The sequence below is a fragment of the Somniosus microcephalus genome, chromosome 2 (genome assembly GCF_052327205.1).
Source record: "Somniosus microcephalus isolate GS21.2 chromosome 2, FLI_Smic_1.0, whole genome shotgun sequence".
NCBI classification, from domain to species: Eukaryota; Metazoa; Chordata; class Chondrichthyes; order Squaliformes; family Somniosidae; genus Somniosus; species Somniosus microcephalus.
In genome coordinates this window covers 370,898,360-370,918,838 of record NC_140988.1, presented here as the reverse complement: position 1 = coordinate 370,918,838, position 20,479 = coordinate 370,898,360, and the positions used below count along the sequence as shown (strand labels likewise).

The window sequence follows — 20,479 nt, the reverse complement described above, 5'->3', positions numbered from 1 at the left end:
GAGATAGAGAGTGGGGATAAAGGGGAGGTTAGGAGAGAGAGAGTGGGGATAAAGGGGAGGTTAGGAGATAGAGAGTGGGGATAAAGGGGAGGTTAGGAGATAGAGAGTGGGGATAAAGGGGAGGTTAGGAGATAGAGAGTGGGGATAAAGGGGAGTTTAGGAGATAGAGTGGGGATAAATGGGAGGTTAAGAGATAAAGTGGGGATAAAGGGGAGGTTAGGAGATAGAGAGTGGGGATAAAGGGGAGGTTAGGAGATAGAGTGGGGATAAAGGGGAGGTTAGGAGATAGAGAGTGGGGATAAAGGGGAGGTTAGGAGATAGAGAGTGGGGATAAAGGGGAGGTTAGGAGATAGAGAGTGGGGATAAAGGGGAGGTTAGGAGATAGAGAGTGGGGATAAAGGGGAGGTTAGGAGAGAGAGAGTGGGGATAAAGGGGAGGTTAGGAGATAGAGAGTGGGGATAAAGGGGAGGTTAGGAGAGAGAGAGTGGGGATAAAGGGGAGGTTAGGAGATAGAGAGTGGGGATAAAGGGGAGGTTAGGAGATAGAGAGTGGGGATAAAGGGGAGGTTAGGAGATAGAGAGTGGGGATAAAGGGGAGGTTAGGAGATAGAGAGTGGGGATAAAGGGGAGGTTAGGAGATAGAGAGTGGGGATAAAGGGGAGGTTAGGAGATAGAGAGTGGGGATAAAGGGGAGGTTAGGAGATAGAGAGTGGGGATAAAGGGGAGGTTAGGAGATAGAGAGTGAGGATAAAGGGGAGGTTAGGAGATAGAGAGTGGGGATAAAGGGGAGGTTAGGAGATAGAGAGTGGGGATAAAGGGGAGGTTAGGAGATAGAGAGTGGGGATAAAGGGGAGGTTAGGAGATAGAGAGTGGGGATAAAGGGGAGGTTAGGAGATAGAGAGTGGGGATAAAGGGGAGGTTAGGAGATAGAGAGTGGGGATAAAGGGGAGGTTATCTGATTGATGGGATGTGACAAATGGAGTTTCCCAGGGATCTGTATTTGGGCTTCAGCTTTTCATCATGTATATTAATGATTTGTTTGGGGTGGGGTCCACTTCTTAAAAGGGCATCACTGCAGATGTACGGTAGTGTAGTGGTTATGTCACTAGATTAGTGAGGTCTGGACTAATAATCCAGAATACAAATCCCACCAGGGCATTTTAAGAATTTGAATCCAGAAGGCTGTAAAGTGCCTAATCGAAAGATGAGGTGCTGTTCCTCGTGCTTATGTTGAGCTTCACTGGAACAGTGTAAGAGGCCGCGGACAGAGAGGGAGTGGAGCGGAGAATGAAAGTGACAAGCGACCGGAAGCTCAGGGTCATGCTTACTGACTGAACGGAGGTGTTCCGCAAAGCGGTCACCCAATCTGCGATCTGCCTTCTGGACTCAACATTGAGTTCAACAATTCCAGGCGGCTGTTGATGATTCTGCCGTCCCCATTTGCAGCATTTAACCTCTCCTGCCTCCCACACTAGCACAGAATGTTCCTTCAGTTCCTTCCTCCCCTCCCCTCCCCCTTTCCCTGCCTCTGCACCTGCTTAAAGCCTGTTACATCTCGAACCTTTTCCGGTTCTAATGAAGGGCCACAGACCTGAAACGTTAACTCTGTTTCTCTCCCCACGGATGCTGCCTGGCCTGCTGAGTGCTTCCAGCATTTTCTGTTGTTATTTCAGATTTCCAGCGTCCGCGGTATTTTGCTATCGTATGGTTGACTCCTAGCTGACCTCTGAAGCGGCCTAGCAAGCCAGTTAATTGGATCAAACCGCTACAAAGAATGGCAGCGGTTCAAGGCGGCGGCTCACCACCACCTTCTCAAGGGCAATTAGGGATGGGCAATAAATGCCGGCCTTGCCAGCGACGCCCACATCCTGTGAATGGAAGAAAACCTGATCAACAGGCTTTCTGGTGCCGTTTGGTTCTCATGTCTCCTATAACTGATGTACAGATTCAGGAAAGCCCCTGGTTTGTTTCTTGATCTATGGTGAGTTCATCAATCTCAGTGGGTGTGGGGCGGGGGCTGTTAGAGTTGTCTTGAGCACCCTTAGACTAGGGAGCAGGGGGTGAAAATCAGCTAAGATTCCCACTCCTGATCACTGCCCAGCAATGTCTTAGTGGGGTACCGCAAGGATCGGTCCTAGGACCCCAGCTGTTCACAATATATATTAATGATCTGGACGAGGGAATTGGATGTAATATCTCCAAATTTGCAGACGACACAAAGCTGGGTGGGAGGGTAAGCTGTGAGGAGGATGTCGTGAAACTCCAGTACGATTTGGACAGGTTGGGTGATTGGGCAGAAACATGGCAAATGCACTATAATGTGGATAAATGTGAGGTTATCCACTTTGGTGGCAAAAACAGGAAGGCAGATTATTATTTGAATGGCAATAGATTGGGAGAAGGGGAAGTGCAAAGAGACCTGGGTGTTCTTGTGCACCAGTCGCTGAAGGTAAGCATGCAGGTGCAGCAGGCGGTTAAGAAGGCAAATGGTATGTTGGCCTTCGTAGCAAGAGGGTTCGAGTACAGGAACAAGGATGTCTTGCTACAGTTGTACAGGGCCTTGGTGAGACCGCACCTTGAGTATTATGTGCAGTTTTGGTCGCCTTACCTGAGGAAGGACGTTCCTGCCATGGAAGGAGTGCAGCGAAGATTCACCAGGCTGACACCTGGGATGGCAGGAATGACGTATGAGGAGAGATTGTGTCGATTGGGCTTATACTCACTGGAGTTTAGAAGATTGAGAGGGGATCTCATCGAAACCTATAAAATTCTGTCAGGCCTGGACAGATTAGATGCAGGAAGGATGTTTATGATGGCAGGGGAGTCCAGAACCAGGGGTCATAGTCTAAGGATAAGGGGTAAGCCATTTAGGACTGAAATGAGGAGGAATTTCTTCACCCAGAGAGTGGTGAACCTGTGGAATTCTCTGCCACAGAGGTCGGTGGAGGCCAGTTCATTAAATATATTCAAGAAAGAGTTGGATATATTTCTTAAGGCTAAAGGGATCAAGGGATATGGGGAGAAGGCAGGGACAGGGTACTGAGTTTGAATGATCAGCCATGATCTCATTGAATGGCGGAGCAGGCTCGAAGGGCCAAATGGCCTACTCCTGCTCCTAGCTTCTATGTTTCTATGTTAACAGGAGGAGATGCATCTGTAATTCCCCCCTGCACCCCCACCCCCCGATGAAATAGCCTGCCAATGCTCATTGTGTAGAATCATAGAATGGTTACAGCACAGAAGGAGGCCACTCGGCCCATCAAGCCCGTGCCGGCTCTCTGCAAGAGCACTTCAGCTAGACCCACTCCCCCCGCCCTTTCCCCGTAGCCCTGCAAATTTATTTCCTTCAGGTACTTATCCAATTCCCTTCTGAAAGCCGCGATTGAGTCTGCCTCCACCACCTTCTGCATTCCAGATCTGCCTGAAAGGGTGGTGGAGGTAGCTTCAATCACGGGTCTAGGGTCACATCCTTAAGATGACCACTTAAGTAAGGCACCAGTGCAGCCCCTACATGAGTCAGCGCATTTAGGAGCGATAGGATGGGGTGGGAACAAAGATATTCAAGTATATGGAACAACATTTACAACGCAACAGATACTAGGAGGTTGCGGGGTGGGGGAAAGTTAAGCAGCCAATCTATACACCCCTCCTTGCCCTCTGCAGAACAATGCTTCTTGGCAGCTGATGAGATTACTCCGAAACAGAAGGGGATGCTCCGGGAACTTCCTGAAAGGGTGATGGCGATACGCCTTTAAAATCTGAGGCCGGCAGTGATGCAGGATCGTAATTCAAAAGAAAAGACACAGCTGAAAATATATGGAGAACAAGCAGATAGTAGCAGACTTGTACTTCCCTAATCTGTTGTGGCATCTTTGTTTAAATGTGGTAATACATTTGCACGCAGGCTGGAGAGTGCTGTAAAACACGCTATTTTGAGATGCTGTGAGAACCTGTGTTTTTCTTCTTAGAATCATACAGCACAGCAGGAGGCCATTCGGCCCATCGTGCCTGTGCCGGCTCTTTGAAAGAGCGATCCAATTAATCCCACTCCCTCCCTGCTCTCTCCCCAGAGCCCTGCAAAATTTTTCCTTTTCAAGTATTTATCCAATTCCCTTTCTGAACGTTACCTTTGAATCTGCTTCCCCCGCCCTTTCAGGCAGCGCATTCCGGCTCACAACAACTCACCCGTGTCAAACAATTTCTACAAAGCTCTTTCGCCAATTATTTTAAATCCGCGTCCTCTGGTTACCTACCCTCCTCCCAGCGGAACCAGTTTCTCCATATCTACTCTGTCGAAATCCCTCATAAGAAGAGGCAATATAAACTAAATGGCACAATTTCAAAAGGGGTGAGACCCCTGGGGGCGTATGTGTACAAATCTTAGAACGTAGGAAAGAACATAAGAAGCAGGAGCAGGAGTAGGCCATTTGGCCCTTCGAGCCTGCTCCGCCATTCAATAAGATCATGCATAGCTAGAAGGTGGCAGGACAAGTTTGGAAGGCTGTTAAAAAACCATATGGGATCCTTGGCTTTATTAATAGAGGCACAGAGTACAAACACAAGGAAGTTATGCTGAACCTTTATCAAAAAAAACTAGTTAGGCCTCAGCTGGAGTATTGTGTCCAATTCTGGTCACCGCACTTTAGGAAGGATGTCAAGGCCTTGGAGAGGGCGCAGAGATTTACTAGAATGGCACCAGGGATGAGTGACTTCAATTATGTGGACAGACTGGAGAAAGCTGGGCTTGTTCTCCTTGGAGCAGAGAAGGTTAAGAGGAGATTTGACAGAGGTGTTCAAAATCATGAAGGGCTTTGATAAGAGCAAATCAGGAGAAACTGTTTCCAGGAAGGGTCGGTAACCAGAGGAGGCAGATTTAAGGTGATTGGCAAAAGGACCAGAGGCGACACGAGGAAAAAAATGTTTTCGCAGCGAGTTTTTGTGATCTGGAACGCGCTGCCTGTAAGGGCGGTGGAAGCAGATTCAATAGTGACTTTCAAAAGGCAATTGGAGAAATACTTGAAGGGACAAAATTTACGGGGCTCTGGGGAAAGAGCAGGAGAGTGGGATTAATTGGAATTGGATAGCTCTACCAAAGAACCGGCACAGGCACGATGGGCCGAATGGCCTCCTTCTGCGCTGTTTCACTCTATGATTCTATAATTTTGAACACCTCTATTCAAGATATTCAAGAAGGAGTTGGATATATTTCTTAAGGCTAAAGGGATCAAGGGATATGGGGAGAAGGCAGGGACAGGGTACTGAATTTGGATGATCAGCCATGATCGCATTGAATGGTGGAACAGGCTCGAGGGGCCGAATGGCCTACTCCTGCTCCTATCTGTTTCTATCTTCCCTTAACCTTCTCTGCTCTAAGGAGAACAATCCCAGAGTCCCCAGTCTTGAAGAAGCTTGTTAATTATGTTTTATTCCTGACAGACTCAGAACGCAAAAAGAGAGAGATTAAAAAAAGGTGTTTGAATTAATTTATTTAGGAATTGTAAAAGTCATCGTTAACACACTGATATTATACACAGCTTTAAGTACAACTTCAGCGGGAGTTTAAAAAAAAATTAAAAAATCACAAAGTGTTAACAGTATTTTAAAACTACGTACAAAAAACACAACGGAGAAAGCAACAGATTGGTACCAGTCTCATATCACAAGAACAGCAAGCATTTAAACATATTGTACTGTACAGTACTTGGCAAAACCCCATCTAGCCCAGAGAATGTTTAACCCTTTGATATCTATATATACACAGCCTATACAATGCACACACACGCTCTCCCAGCTTCAGTGGAAGTATCGCCTCTGCGCTAAAGATAATATTGCCCGGTCCCTCTGTTCGATATGCGGGCGCTAAGCTCCAGAGACCAGAAGGTCCCAAGTTCGAACCCTTGGTCTACGCTGAGTTGTCTGACCTCAACCAGTTGAGTTGCTGCAATTGGCCTCAGCGTCTTCTGAGTGAGGTGGGGTGGGGTGGGGGGAGAGAGAAAGGGGGCAGGGGAAGTAGCCAAGATGGGGATGGGGGGGAGGGGAGATTCCATTCCTGATCACTTGGGTGAGATAACCCGGCGAGAAACTCGACGGCTTCGTGAGAGTGATAGGAAAAACGAGGAGAACTTTGGAAAATAAAAATAACGCGGACTGCTTCAAAGAAACTTGCCAGTCCTCAATGAGTAGGCGTAGGAGCGAGCGAGATATTCACTCTCCAATGAGACAATACACAAGACGAGATTTTTTAAACAAAAATTCATTCACGGCATGTGGGCAGTCACTGGCAGGGCCAGCGTTTATTGCCCATCCCTAGTTCCCCTCGAGAAGGTGGTGGTGAGCTGCCTTCTTGAACCGCTGCAGTCCGTGTGGTGAAGGTACTCCCACAGTGCTGTTAGGGAGTTCCAGGATTTTGACCCAGTGACGATGAAGGATCGGCGATATACTTCCAAGTCAGGATGATGTGTGGCTTGGAGGGGGACTTGCAGGTGGCAGTGTTCCCATGCGCCTGCTGCACTTGTCCTTCTCGGTGGTAGAGGTCGCAAAATATCTAGTGCTATCTTCACCCAGCACATGTCCAAACACTCACACACACACACTCATTCAGGCAGCAGTCAGGAGCGGGAACCTTGGCTGATTTTTCCCCACTCCTCCGCCCATGGGATGTTGAGGCCAATTACAACATCGCTGTGGTAACTGCGACTGAGATCAGCACAGTCTATTCATGGCTTTTCACCGTGCTGAAGTTTGTGCTTTCGGTCAAAGTGATAATGGTGTTTGGATACTCTGGTGCCAGTGTGTGGTCAGTATCGCAAAGCCTCGCTGTATCATTCCCAGGTAGCAACACATCCTCTGTAAATTATTTTGATGAATTTTGTGCTTATCTAGGAGAGGCACATGTAGCTGGGATTGGAATACTTTCTGCGGTTTGTACCCAGTATCAGTGTCAAACACACCCAGGGCAGGTACAGCACGGGTTAGATACAGGGTAAAGCTCCCTCTACACTGTCCCATCAAACACTCCCAGGGCAGGTACAACACGGGTTAGATACAGAGTAAAGCTCCCTCTACACTGTTCCATCAAACACTCCCAGGGCAGGTACAGCATGGGTTAGATACAGAGTAAAGCTCCCTCTACACTGTCCCATCAAACACTCCCAGGGCAGGTACAGCATGGGTTAGATACAAAGTAAAGCTCCCTCTACACTGTCCCATCAAACACTCCCAGGGCAGGTACAACACGGGTTAGATACAGAGTAAAGCTCCCTCTACACTGTCCCATCAAACACTCCCAGGGCAGGTAGAGCACAGGTTAGATACAGAGTAAAGCTCCCTCTACACTGTCCCATCAAACACTCCAGGGCAGGTACAGCACGGGTTAGATACAGAGTAAAGCTCCCTCTACACTGTCCAATCAAACACTCCCAGGGCAGGTAGAGCACAGGTTAGATACAGAGTAAAGCTCCCTCTACACTGTCCCATCAAACACTCCCAGGGCTGGTACAGCACGGGTTAGATACAGAGTAAAGCTCCCTCTACACTGTCCCATCAAACACTCCCAGGGCAGGTAGAGCACAGGTTAGATACAGAGTAAAGCTCCCTCTACACTGTCCCATCAAACACTCCAGGGCAGGTACAGCACGGGTTAGATACAGAGTAAAGCTCCCTCTACACTGTCCCATCAAACACTCCCTTGAGCTCAACTTGACATGGCTGATTGACCAGTGATTGGTACCAATGCACCCATTAAAGCACCCCTGGTTTTAGAGTGAGCTGTGCAGAAATTTCTAAAACATAGACGCCAAAAGATCTGTTATATTAAGATATAAAAGCACACTGTATTATAACCCCACCCCCACTTACTTCTCTGTTTCATGAGGTGGATCAAGTTTTCAATTAATTTTCATCCGTAACAAATCTCGCAACTCAAGCTATGACTACCCGTTGACCTTCCTACTGTGCGCTTCTGGATACAGGGTAAAAGATGATCACTCTGCTGAGCAATGACATCCATGCTTTCTCTTGCCTTCCCTGTGCTGCTGATATGCAGCATGATGGCCTAGCTCGGGGAATAAAAAACATCTCCAACACAGTCTTCTTAAGGTGAGGCCTAGGAACCTGAGGCGGTGAAGGCCTTTGGGCCGCTTGGCCTCCCCACCATCACCATGAGGGTGAGCGACGTCTGCTGTCACGCCGTCAAGTTTTAACTCAGAACTCGATGCTGGGATTTTTCAGCTCGATGTCGGTTCCGTCCTTTAAACGGCAAACTTAAGCTCCTAATTCCTGGCATTGCTGGGCTGGTCAGACGCCCTTCAGAGGTACAGGCCTCTGCTGATTCAGCTGCTCGCAAACATCATACCTTGGGTTTTACCAATGAATTTTCTTTTGGTACGAGTGCACACGTGTGTGTGTGAGTGTGCGCACGCGCGAGTGTGAGTGTGAGTGTGCACGCGGGTGTGTTTTACCTACGGCTGGTTTTTTTGCCTAACGTACAAAGTAACTAATTAGCCCCTCCCTCCCCCAACCCAACAACCATAACCCAACTGTTGAAAGGTGATGTAAACATGACGTGGTAACTGTCGGCGTACTTGACTTCAACTTATCGAAGACCAATAGGGCACCGAAAGAGACGAAACGATTTCTTAATCGTCAAAATTTACGTGTTTGACCGAGATTTTGGTCACCTGTCCTCATGCCTCCTTATGCAGCTCGGTCTGATTTAACGCTCCCGTGAAGCATCTTGGGGGCGTTTTACTATGTTCAAAGTGCTATACAAACGCAAGCTGTTGTAGCTGTGAACCATTAATTGGAAAATGTTTTGGGACGTCCTGTAGATGTGAAAGTGGCTGTCGGAATACAGACCCTTTCCGTTTCTGACCTCTGCTGTAATTGTTGCTGATGTCACGCGCTCCCCATTTTTACATCACCTTTCGACACCTATTTTGCTCCGTCTTCGACGGATTTACCTTGCGTGTCCCTTTGTTGCTGTTGTTTTACTTATTTTTTTAATCAAGTAACGTTCTGGCTTATTAAAAGAAAGCGCAAATCTGGCATATCAACAAGCATCTAGGTCTACTGATGTTACAGAAAAAAACTGCATCTCTGAGCCCATTCTACAAGACACACAGTATCCTTTAGAAATAGTTTGCACTGAGATACAAGTCGCTTATGAAACTAATTATTATTATTTTTTTAAACAGTGGAAACCCTGCCCCAAAACCTGTGATAAAGAGACCCTAAAACATGCTGTAAGGCCCTACTTAAGGCTGCAAAATCTGATGTTGTTGAAATGAGATTGACTTCAGTTATATCAGATTTTTTGAACAAGTAATTCTCAGGAGAGGGGAGCTGAGGAGAATTTTTTTCACCCAGAGGGTGGTGGGGGTCTGGAACTCACTGCCTGAAAGGGTGGTAGAGGCGGAAACTCTCATCGCATTTAAAAAGTACTTGGATATGTCGTAACCTACAGGGCTACGGACCAAGAGCTGGAAAGTGGGATTAGGCTGGAGAGCTCTTTTTCAGCTGGCACAGACACGATGGGCAGGATTTTCATTGGGCTGTGGAGGCGGGATTGGAGGCGTGTGGGGGTTTAAAATCGCGAAATCGGGGGGCACGAACCCATCCCGCCTCCATGCCAGTTTCAAAGGAGGCGGATACCCGACCTGTGCTGGGAGCCGCCTCCCCGAGGCGGGAAGGGGATTAGTGCCAATTAACTGCCTGTCAAACGCTGATATTTCATCTGTCAAAAGCTCTTGACAGATGAAATGTCAATCTGTGATGTCACCTGTTGCTGGGTGGCCCTTAATTGGTCTGCTGAGCCCGCTGGGTGGGCTCAACAAGGTCAATCAAGTGAAAATCGAGCGGGTTGGCCACAACTCGATGGAGGCGGGACTACAACCCCGAAAGTTGTAGTCCCGCCTCCTACATGCCTCCAGTATCAAAATCCAGCCCGATGGGTGGAAAGGCCTCCTTCTGTACCGTAAATTTCTATGATGTGGGCGTCACTGGCAAGGCCGGCATTTATTGCCCATCCCCAGTTGCCCCTTGAGATGGTTGGTGGTGGGCCTTCTTCTTGAACCGCTGCAGTCCACGTGGTGAAAGTGCTGTTAGGGAGGGTGTTCCAGGATTTTGACCCAGCGGCCATGAAGGAACGGCCGATGTATTTCCAAGTTGGGACGGTGCGTGACTTGCGAGGGGAACTTGGAGGTGATGGTGTTCCCATGCGCCTGCTGCCCTTGTGGTGGTGGAGGTCCCGGGTTTGGGAGGTGCTGCCGAAGAAGCCTTGGCGAGTTGCTGCAGTGCATCTTGTAGATGGTACACACTGCGGCCACGGATTAACGCATTGGCCTCGAAAACTCACTCCGCAACTTCAATCACGAACGAGCCAAGAGTATATATGAAATTCCTCTGTCAACTATTGTAACAAAGGTTACCTGCTTCAAGTCATGACTTTCATTAAAACAGAGGACTAAGGAATTTCATATGGGTCGGTTAATAAGTTCTTTGCTAGTAAAAAAGGAGACTGGCCTGCATTGATATAGTACCTTATTCATCTCTCAGGAATATCTCAAAGTTATTCATATACGATGAATTACTTTGGAGTATAGTTACTGCGGTTGCGTAGGTAAATGCCGAAACGCACAGCAAGATCCCAAAAAAATAGCAATTGGACGAATGGCCAGTTTTTCTGCTTTTTTGTGGTCTTAAACGGAGTGTTTCTAAACAGAGTGTTAAAGTTGGGAATTTGGAGAGAGTGGGAATTCGGAGCAGAGGGGGAAGGGGCTGCTGCTTTTTGCCTCCAATACTAGTGGTGCTTTGCGTCACAGGGAAATATTTAATTTCATCTACCTATAACGTAATCTATCAGCTAAGTTAATGAAATATACCTGAACTTTAATTAATTAAATAAATAAAACAAGGTTATATCGGGATGGCAGTGCAGCTGGTGGCCACAACTGCAGCATGTGGGAGTCTGTGGAGAGCACTGTGATCCCGGACGACCACGTCAACAGTAAGTGTCTGCATCTCGAAGAACTTCAGCTCAGAGTTGTTGAGCTGGAGTTTGAGCTGCAGACATTGCGGGGCATCAGGGATGGGCAGAGTTACCTGGACACTTTGATCCAGGAGGCGGTCACACTCCTTAGGTTAGGTAGTGGTACAGGTCTGGTTAGTGGTCAGGGACAGGAGGGTGTGACTGCAACTCAGGCAGGTAAGGGGACCCCAGGTGCAGTGCTGGAGGAGCCTCAGCCTTTGCCCTTGTCCAACAGGTATGAGGTTCTTGCTGCCTGGGTGGATGAGGGCAAAGTCTGCAAGGTGGATGAGCAAGCTGACCATGGCACCATGGTGCAGGAGGCCATTCAAGTGGGGGGAGTGAAAGGGAATGTAGTAGTGGTAGAGGACAGTATAGTCAGAGGGATAGATTCCGTTCTCTGCAGCCAGGACCGGGAGTTCCGAAGGTTGTGTTGCCTGCCTGGTGCCAGCGTTAAAGGCATCTCCTCGCGGCTGGAGAAGAGCTTGGAGTGGGAGGGGGAGGATCCAGTTGTCATGGTCCATGTAAGAACCAATGACATAGGTAGAACTAGGAATGAGGTTCTGCTGAGAGAGTTTGAGGAGCTAGGGTACAAATTAAAACACAGAACCTCAAAGATAATAATCTCTGGATTGTTACCTGAGCCATGTACAAATTGGCATAGGGACAAACAGATCAGAGAGTTAATTGTGTGGCTCAAAGAGTGGTGAGGGAGGAAGGGGTTTCGATTCATGGGGCACTGGCACCAGTACTGGGGAGAGGGAGCTGTTCCGTTGGGACGGGCTCCACTTAAACCAGGCTGGGACCAGTATCCTGGCGAATCGAATAACTAGGACTCTAGGGGAATCAAGGGATATGGGGATCGGGCGGGAAAGTGTAGTTGCGGTCGAAGATCAGCCTTGATCTTATTGAATGGCGGAGCATGCTCGAGGGGGCATATGGCCTACTCCTGCTCCTATTTCTTATGTTCATGATGTCGTTGGTTGAGGGAAGAATGTTGGCCGGGATATTAGGAGAACTCCCTTTCCCTTCTTCAAATAGTGCTAAGGAATCTTTGATGCCTACCTGAACAGGCAGACAGACCCTCAGTTGAACATCTAATCCCAAAGACGGCACCTCTGACAGTGCTGCACTCCCTCAGTGTTAACCCGCAAAATGGGACAAGAGTTAACCCACAAAATAGGACAAGAGTTAACCCACATTATTCCAGAACAAGATGGCCTCAACTCTTAAACCACAGAACAGCAACATAGGAAAGGCCACTGAACCATATCCAACATGACCCCCCCGAGGTGTCTAGGCGATTGGCTGTTAAGTTCTTCTCTACAGTCTCACAAAAACAGATTTTGCAGCGTTAAGTTTACAACTTAGCAAACATCATTTTGTACAATATTCGTTACTTTTGGTCCCTGTTTATCCCTGATAAGATTGGAATTTGCAGCGAGCGTGGGATGTCAAACAAAGTGCGGTAAGGTGAAGTGTTTTCACACAGAGCGAACGATGCGGCTGGACGGACTCCTCCTCCCTCTCCAATTACTGCTCTAAACCTGCCGCACCTGACGGCAACAGTGCGCGTGCGGCCAGCTGGATAGAACGGTAAAGATATTGGGGGGCAAACTTTGTCAGCGGATCTCCTGCGAGGGAAGAACATTTATATCACTCCGTTCACAATCTCAGGACGTCTCAAAGCGCTTTATAATCACTGAGGTGCAGTCACTGTTGTAATGTGGGAAACGCAGCAGTCAATTTGTGCACAGCAAGCTGCCACAAACAGCAATGTGATAATGACCAGATAATCTGTTTCGGTGATATCGGTTGAGTGATAAATATTGCGCCAGGACACCGGGGAGAACTCCGCTGCTCTTCTATGAAATAGTGGCCGTGGGATCCTTTACCTCAGTTTAACGTCTCATCCGAACGACGGCACCTCCGGCAGTGTAGCACTTCCCTCGGCACTGCGCTGGGAGTGTCAGCCTGGATTTTTGTGCACAAGCCTCGGGAGTGGGACTCGAACCCACAACCTTCTGACTCCGAGGTGAGTGCGCTACCCACTGAGCCACAGGCTGACACACAGCGGACCAGCAGATGAGTGGGAGAAACCTATACGGTATCCAATAGTGAATTTGGCAACGCAGCGGCAATTCTAATTGTTCGACTCCCCCTGTGTCTTTTTTCTCTTTACAGAGTTGTGGAGCTGAATGGTCCTGCCCGTTGCGTCAAGCATCGCGGAAGCTGGGACCTCGAGCTAAACGCTGCAGGTGGAATGTTCCGAGGCCATGGAGCCGGCGTGACAAATCGTGCGGGGCGGAGGTAAGCATCCAGAATTTTACAAAAGCCTCCCGCCATGGAATAGGCCTCGCCAGTCGGATGGAGAGGCCTCAGAAGGTTCCGGCCCTTCGTACTTCGCTGAAGGGGGTCCTGGCTGAAGATGGTGTCCGGTCGAAGAGACAAGAGGAGGAGGGGAGAGAGAGAGAGAGACACACACAGAGAGACAGGCGGTTCATGTGACATAATTATGATGCTGACAAAATGGCCACCAATAACCTTTGAATAATAATTAGTCCCCACACATGCTGCAGATAGAGAATTTCCGTGGAACAGCGCACTGGCCGGTTTACTCTCCGGTCTGTGACCAAGACCGCCACAACCACTTGAGTTCAGGACGCATGAGGCGACTGGGCCTTCATTGACGACGAAACACTTCGGCCCTCCCGCTGTTCCCTGTCGAGCGCTCTCACGATTTCTCTTCATGGTATCGGTCTTGGTATCGACCAGCACACAGATTTCATTCTAAAATGTTCCTCTTTTTTTTTTGTTGTTATTGTAATTGTCGCCTATGTTGAAAACATTTTCTTTCTCCTGCAAGAGTTCCGCCGTGATGCTTCTCTCTTTCCCACCAAACCAGAAGGGGGGCGGGGGGGGAAATAAATTGGGGGGAAAAAAATAATCTCCTTAGTTCGGACTGTTTTTTTTATAAAGTTGATGGCCCGCCGTCATTGGCCCGACTCGGGCTGAGGGGGGGGAAAGGTCAGGAAGGGGAAGGGTCAGGAACCTCACTGTCCGTCTCCTGCACAATGCCTCAGATCATTAAACTCGTGGACAGCTGCTCGGAGTATTTCGCTCGCTTCGGAAAGGATAAAATGCTCAAGAGTCCGCGGCTAAAATATCGTCGCCGTCTCGAGTTTGTAGGCGGGGGAGGCGGGGGTGGGGGGGAAAGAAAAAAAAATTAAGGGTGAGGTCGGGCCTTGCCTCCTGCTTGCGGGGGCATGCTGTTTGTCGTCTTCATGCACGAGTCTCCTCTTCTACATCGGAGGCACTATCAGGCCAGACATGGCTTGAGAAAAGAAGAAGGAGAAAAAAGAAAACGCATTTTAGATTGCTTTCGCTCTTTCTCTTCTCTTCCTGCGTGACGTAAGAAAACTACTCGGCACTTGGTCTGAGTATTAAACAACTGTTTTTCAACATGGAGGTCTAGTTGTGTCCTTCACTAGTTCCTGTTAAAGAATGTCCTGAGCAAGCTGGCCCCATGCCCGAGTATTTATACTCTCCCTGGACAGCGCCACCAGCAGGCCGCCCAGTATTATTTCATAAGTCATTTCCCATGAATGACAAGATTCATGTCACTGCGTCCATTGCCCAGAGCGTGATGCAAGCTCAGAGGGTGGGGGGTGGGGGGGCAGTTGTGCGGCCCACCTGCCCCTTCACCCACTCACTCCGTGAGCCTCTGGGTTGACCAGTGGTCTGCCCAGCTGTGGGATGTTGGCTTGTGCTTCAATCCAAGGGTTATTCCCGTTTCCTGCTCTCCAACAGAGTCAAGCTGTTAGGAAGCAGTGATGTCCCAGTTCCCATATGGCACTGCTACAACAGAAGTTTTGGTCCTCGGGATACTTTCCGCCCCCCCCCGTCCCCAACCTTCTGTGACCTCCATTCAACAAGAGACGGGGAGAAGCAACACCCACCAATATTGACAACAAGGGTCAAAGGTGAGGTGACTCCCAGGTTGTCCAAGGAATGGGAGTCGGGAGCGATGGCAACATTGGCAGCAACAAGTAGAAGGACATCCTCCAAACTCCAGCAGACATATTTTAGTGACTTGTTACCTTGTGAATGCAGATCTAGGTAAGGGATGTGAGCGCTGGGGAATTGGATGTCTTTCCCTTTCCAGCACCCAGTGAGGGCATCAAGCGTTCCAGGTCAAGTCCCCTAACTCTGCCCCAACAATATGCCTCAGCCCTAAACTCCGACTCACCAGTGTGGCAGTTTTTGATTTACATCAGTCGTCTTGTGGTCTCACTGGCTGACCGAGTGCCAATCTAGTGGTAGATTTTTATTTTTGGTTAGCAGGGGGTTTAAGGGAATTGGATAAATACTTGAAAAGGAAAAATTTGCAGGGCTCTGGGGAAAAGGGTGTGGGAGAGGGACGAATTGGCTCGCTCTTTCAAAGAGCCGGCGCAGGCGCGATGGGCCGAGTGGCCTCCTTCTTAGCTGTGCGATTCTGTACGGGCACAGATTGGTCAAAGTCACGGGAATCTTATGGCCAGTCGGAAGAGGAGATTTTCATCCCGTCAGCCCCGGGGCGTGGGTTGGAACCCAAGAGCCTGAATTACCAAATCTCCGGGATTGCCCTGGAGTCTCCGGGAATTGAAGATTAATCTCCAGGACACTGCCGGGTGCCCAAAATAAATCATAAGCGCATTAAAAAAAAAAACCTTTCAACACTTTCGGCCTGTATTCTCTTGAATTCAGAAGAATGAGCAGGGATCTCATTGAAGCATACAAAATTATTACAGGGCTTGATAGGGTGGATGCTGGGAGAATGTTTCCCTTGGCTGGGGAGTCTAGAACCAGGGGCCACAGCCTCAGGATAAAGGGTAGGCCATTCAGGACTGAGATAGAAACATAGAAGATAGGAGCAGGAGTAGGCCATTCGGCCCCTAGAGCCTGCTCTGCCATTCTGTGTCCCTGACGACCATGTGTGCGGGAAGTGTATCCAGCTGCAGCTACTGACAGACCGCGTTGCGGCGCTGGAGCTGCGAGTGGATACATACTGGAGCATTTGTGATGCAGAGGACGTCGTGGAAAGCACGTTTAGGGAGTTGGTCACACCACAGGTAAAGGCTGCACAGGCAGGAAGAGAATGGGTGACCACCAGGCAGAGTAGTAGGCGCAGGCAGGTAGTGCAGGGATCCCCTGTGGCCATCCCCCTCTCAAACAGATATACCGCTTTGGATATTGGTGAGGGAGATGGCTTATCAGGGGAAGGCAGCAGCAGCCAACTTCCTGGCACTGTGGGTGGTTCTGCTGCACAGGGCGGGAGGAAAAAGAGTAGGAGAGCTATAGTGATAGGGGATTCTATTGTAAGGGGAATAGATAGGCGTTTCTGCGGCCACAAACGAGACTCCAGGATGGTATGTTGCCTCCCTGGTGCAAGGGTCAAGGATGTCTCGGAGCGGCTACAGAGCATTTTGGAAGGGGAGGGTGAACAGCCAGTTGTCGTGGTGCATATCGGTACCAACGATATAGGTAAAAACCGGGATGAGGTCCTAAAAGCTAAATATAGGGAGTTAGGAGGTAAATTAAAAAAAATAGGACCTCAAAGGCAGTAATCTCAGGATTGCTACCAGTGCCATGTGCTAGTCAGAGTAGAAATAGAAGGATATTTCAGATGAATATGTGGCTAGAGGAATGGTGCAAGGGGGAGGGATTCAAATTCCTGGGACATTGGAACCGGTTCTGGGGGAGGTGGGACCAGTACAAAACGGACGGTTTGCACCTGGGCAGGGCTGGGTCCGATGTCCTAGGGGGAGTGTTTGCTAGTGCTGTGGGGGAGGGTTTAAGCTAAAATGGCAGGGGGTTGGGAACCTGTGCAGGGAGACAGAAGAAAGGGAAACAAGGATAGAAGCAAAAGACAAGGAGAAAAGCAAAAGTGGCAGTCAAGAGTAATCAAGTGTTTAAATCTAACATGGCCACAGTAAATAATAATTCTAAAAGGTCTAAGAGTGTTAAAAAAACAAGCCTGAAGGCTTTGTGTCTTCATGCGAGGAGCATTCGTAATAAGGTGGATGAATTAACTGCGCAAATAGATGTAAATGGATATGATATGATTGGGATTACGGAAACATGGCTCCAGGGTGACCAGGGCTCGGAACTCAACGTCCAGGGGTATTCAATATTCAGGAAAGATAGGCAAAAAGGAAAAGGAGGTGGGGTAGCATTGCTGGTTAAAGAGATTAACACAATTGTAAGGAAGGATATTAGCTCTGATGATGTAGAATCTGTATGGGTAGAGCTGAGAAATACCAAGGGACAGGAAACATTCGTGGGAGTTGTATACAGACCCCCAAACAGTAATGCGGAGGTTGGGGATGGCAATAAACGGGAAATTAGAGACTCGTGCAATAAGGGCATAGCAGTTATCATGGGTGACTTTAATCTACATATAGATTGGGCTAACCAAATTAGTAACAATACTGTGGAGGAGGAATTCCTGGAGTGTTTACGGGATGGTTTCCTGGACCAATATGTTGAGGAACCAACTAGAGATCAGGCCATCTTGGGTATTATGTAATGAGAAAGGAATAATTAGCAATCTTGTTGTGCGAGGCCCCTTGGGGCGGAGCGATCATAATATGATAGAATTCTTCATTAAGATGGAGAGTGAAGTATTTGACTCAAATGGATCAAGGGATATGGGGAGAAAGCAGAGACAGGGTACTGAATTTGGATGATCAGCCATCATCTCATTGAATGGCGGAGCAGGCTCGAGGGGCCGAATGGCCTACTCCTGCTCCTATCTTCTATGTTTCTATGTTTCAATGCAATCATGGCTGATCATCCAAATTCAGTACCCTGTCCCTGCTTTCTCCCCATATCCCTTGATCCCTTTAGCCTTAAGAAATATATCTAACTCCTTCTTGAATATATTTAATGAATTGGCCTCAACTGTCTTCTGTGGTAGAAAATTCCACAGGTTCACCACTCTCTGGGTGAAGAAATTCCTCCTCATCTCAGTCCTAAATGGCTTACCCCTTATCCTTAGACTGTGACCCCTGGTTCTGGACTCCCCCGCCATCGGGAACAGCCTTCCTGCATCTAGTCTGTCTAGTCCTGTTAGAATTTTATAAGTTTCAATGAGATCCCCTCTCATTCTTCTAAACTCTAGCGAATATAAGCCCAATCGACCCAATCTCTCCTCATACATCATTCCTGCCATCCCAGGTATCAGCCTGGTGAATCTTCGCTGCACTCCCTCCATGGCAAGAACATCCTTCCTCAGATAAGGCGACCAAAACTGCACAAAATGCTCAAGGTGTGGTGTCACCAAGGCCCTGTACAACTGTAGTAAGATATCCTTGCTCCTGTACTCGAATCCTCGATGAGAAGAAATTTCTTCACACACAGGGTGGTGAATCTTTGGAATTCTCTACCCCAGAGGGTTGTGGAGGCTCAGTCATTGGGTAAATTCAAAACAGAAGTCGATAGACTACTGACTAGTAAGGGCATCAAGGGATATGGCGATAGGGCCGGTGAATGGAGTTGAGGCAGAAGATCAGCCATGATCTCATTGAATGGCGGAGCAGGCTCAAAGGGGCCGAATGGCCGACTCCTGCTCCTATTTCTTATGTTCTGTTTATTAGTTGTAAAAATGTTGGAGTTGGGGAAAGAAAAGGCTGTTTGACGGAGAGTCATGAATCATCCAATCGGGTCATGAAGAGCCTGTTCGCTCACCAATGGGTGGGCCGTCGCGAGGATGGATGTGCCGGGCGACCAATGGCGGGTGTGCGGGGCGGTTGTCGGGAGGAGGTCACATGATGAATCCTCCAGGATTACACCCAACCAGAGCTTGGCAACCCTCGTCCTGAGGTGAAAGGTCAGCACTTAACCCACTGCAGAGACTGAGGTCCTCCTCCTCCTCCTCTTCCCTCCCTCCCCCACAACAGTAGATTCATTTAACATCAGCTCACAGAAATACTCTCGTGGGCATTAAACAGCAATCCTGTGAAATAGATCAAATTGCTTAAAGCCGTCTTGATAAGCGTCAGCACAAAGCTCTGTTCACAGTAATGAATCGCAGAGGTGGTCCCTCGATCCCTTTCCTATGTTCCTATCAAATAAGAACATCAGAATTAGGAGCAGGAGTAGGCCATATGGGCCCTCGAGCCTGCTCTGCCATTCAATAAGATCTTGGCTGATCTTCGACCTCAACTTCACTTTCCCGCCCGATCCCCATATCTCTGATTCCCCATGAGTCTAAAAATCTATCGATCTCAGCCTTGAATATACTCAACGATTCAGCAACCACAGCCCTCTGGGGCAGAGAATTCCAAAGATTCAGAACCCTCTGAGTAAAGAATTTCCTCCTCATCTCGGTCTTAACTGGCCGACCCCTTATCCTGAGACTATGCCCCCTAGTTCTAGACACTCCAGCCAGGGGAAACAACCTCTCAGCATCTACCCTGTCAATCCCTCTCAGAATCTTATATGTTTCAGAGAGTATAAGCCCTCTGGATTAATTTTGGAGTCACAATCCCAAGGCTGACCATGCAAGAGGAAAAAGACTGATTAAGTAACGGTAATGTACAGAGTAGAGTAAAAAAGTGAACAGAGGAATCCTGTCTCTGGCATTAAGAGTCAAGGCCCTGGTTTGATGGCTAAAGAGCGGGCTCAATAAAGAGCAACAAGGTAGATACAGAGGGCGGGAGGCACCAATCAGGCGACAGACTGTGACTAGGGTTGGTGCAGTCCTTGAAAATTCATTTTCATGGGCGGATACAAGAAGGTTGAGCTAAATATCGACAGACATCGGACAAAAGAGAGATAGACAAGTACAAGAGGCAAATGGACATTTGACATGAGAGTTGGAGTGCCCGAAATTAGCTACCTTTTAGTAACAAAAAAAAGTGGTGGAATTGGTGTGGGGGCGGTGGGCAGCGTTCCCGCTGATTTTTGTTTTTCACTGCACGGTCCCTTGCGCCGTACCTCTTCCAGCGGCAGCGCTGGGGAGCGACCTGCGCGGGACCGCACGATTGGTGCGCAGTCACGTGGCTGCGCACCTTAGGGGGTCACATTGGCGGAGGCGGAAGGGGGAATTTTTTTTGCCATTGCACTCTTTGTGCTGCTTTCCCTCCAATGTTCTGCACTCCTGTGGGTGCTGGTTACGCGGCACTTGTGCAAAGGGCAGAATCCACCCCGCTCCCTTTTTTGTGTGCAAATGGCCAGCCTGACGTTGAATGCTGGCAGGCTATTTGACTGTGGGGAGAGGCGCATCGCAGTGCAGAGTCCAACCCTAGTCCTCATACACTATCCACGCACGTGCACTTTGCAACGGGGGCCGTGGGGGTGCGGGGGGGTGGGTGGGTGTGGTGGAGGAGGGGGTCACGGAATAGCGATCGGGAACAGGATGGATTTATTTTCCATACATGGTTTATGGCCAGTGATAACAAGACAACTGTTGCCC

The 20,479-nt window shown here is 48.7% G+C and overlaps 1 protein-coding gene across 3 annotated transcripts in view; it reads right to left on the bottom strand.

Moving 5' to 3' along the window:
• Positions 1-5,468: 5,468 nt before the first annotated feature.
• LOC147123760 (transcription factor COE3-like) overlaps positions 5,469-20,479 on the bottom strand; it is a 145,731-nt gene continuing 130,720 nt past the window's right edge. For all 3 annotated transcript variants that reach the window (XM_085975725.1, XM_085975736.1, XM_085975729.1), the window contains exon 9: positions 5,469-14,356. In XM_085975725.1, coding sequence (XP_085831851.1) covers positions 14,325-14,356 — 32 coding nt within the window. In that variant the 3' untranslated portion in view covers positions 5,469-14,324. The remainder of the gene's footprint in view (positions 14,357-20,479) is intronic.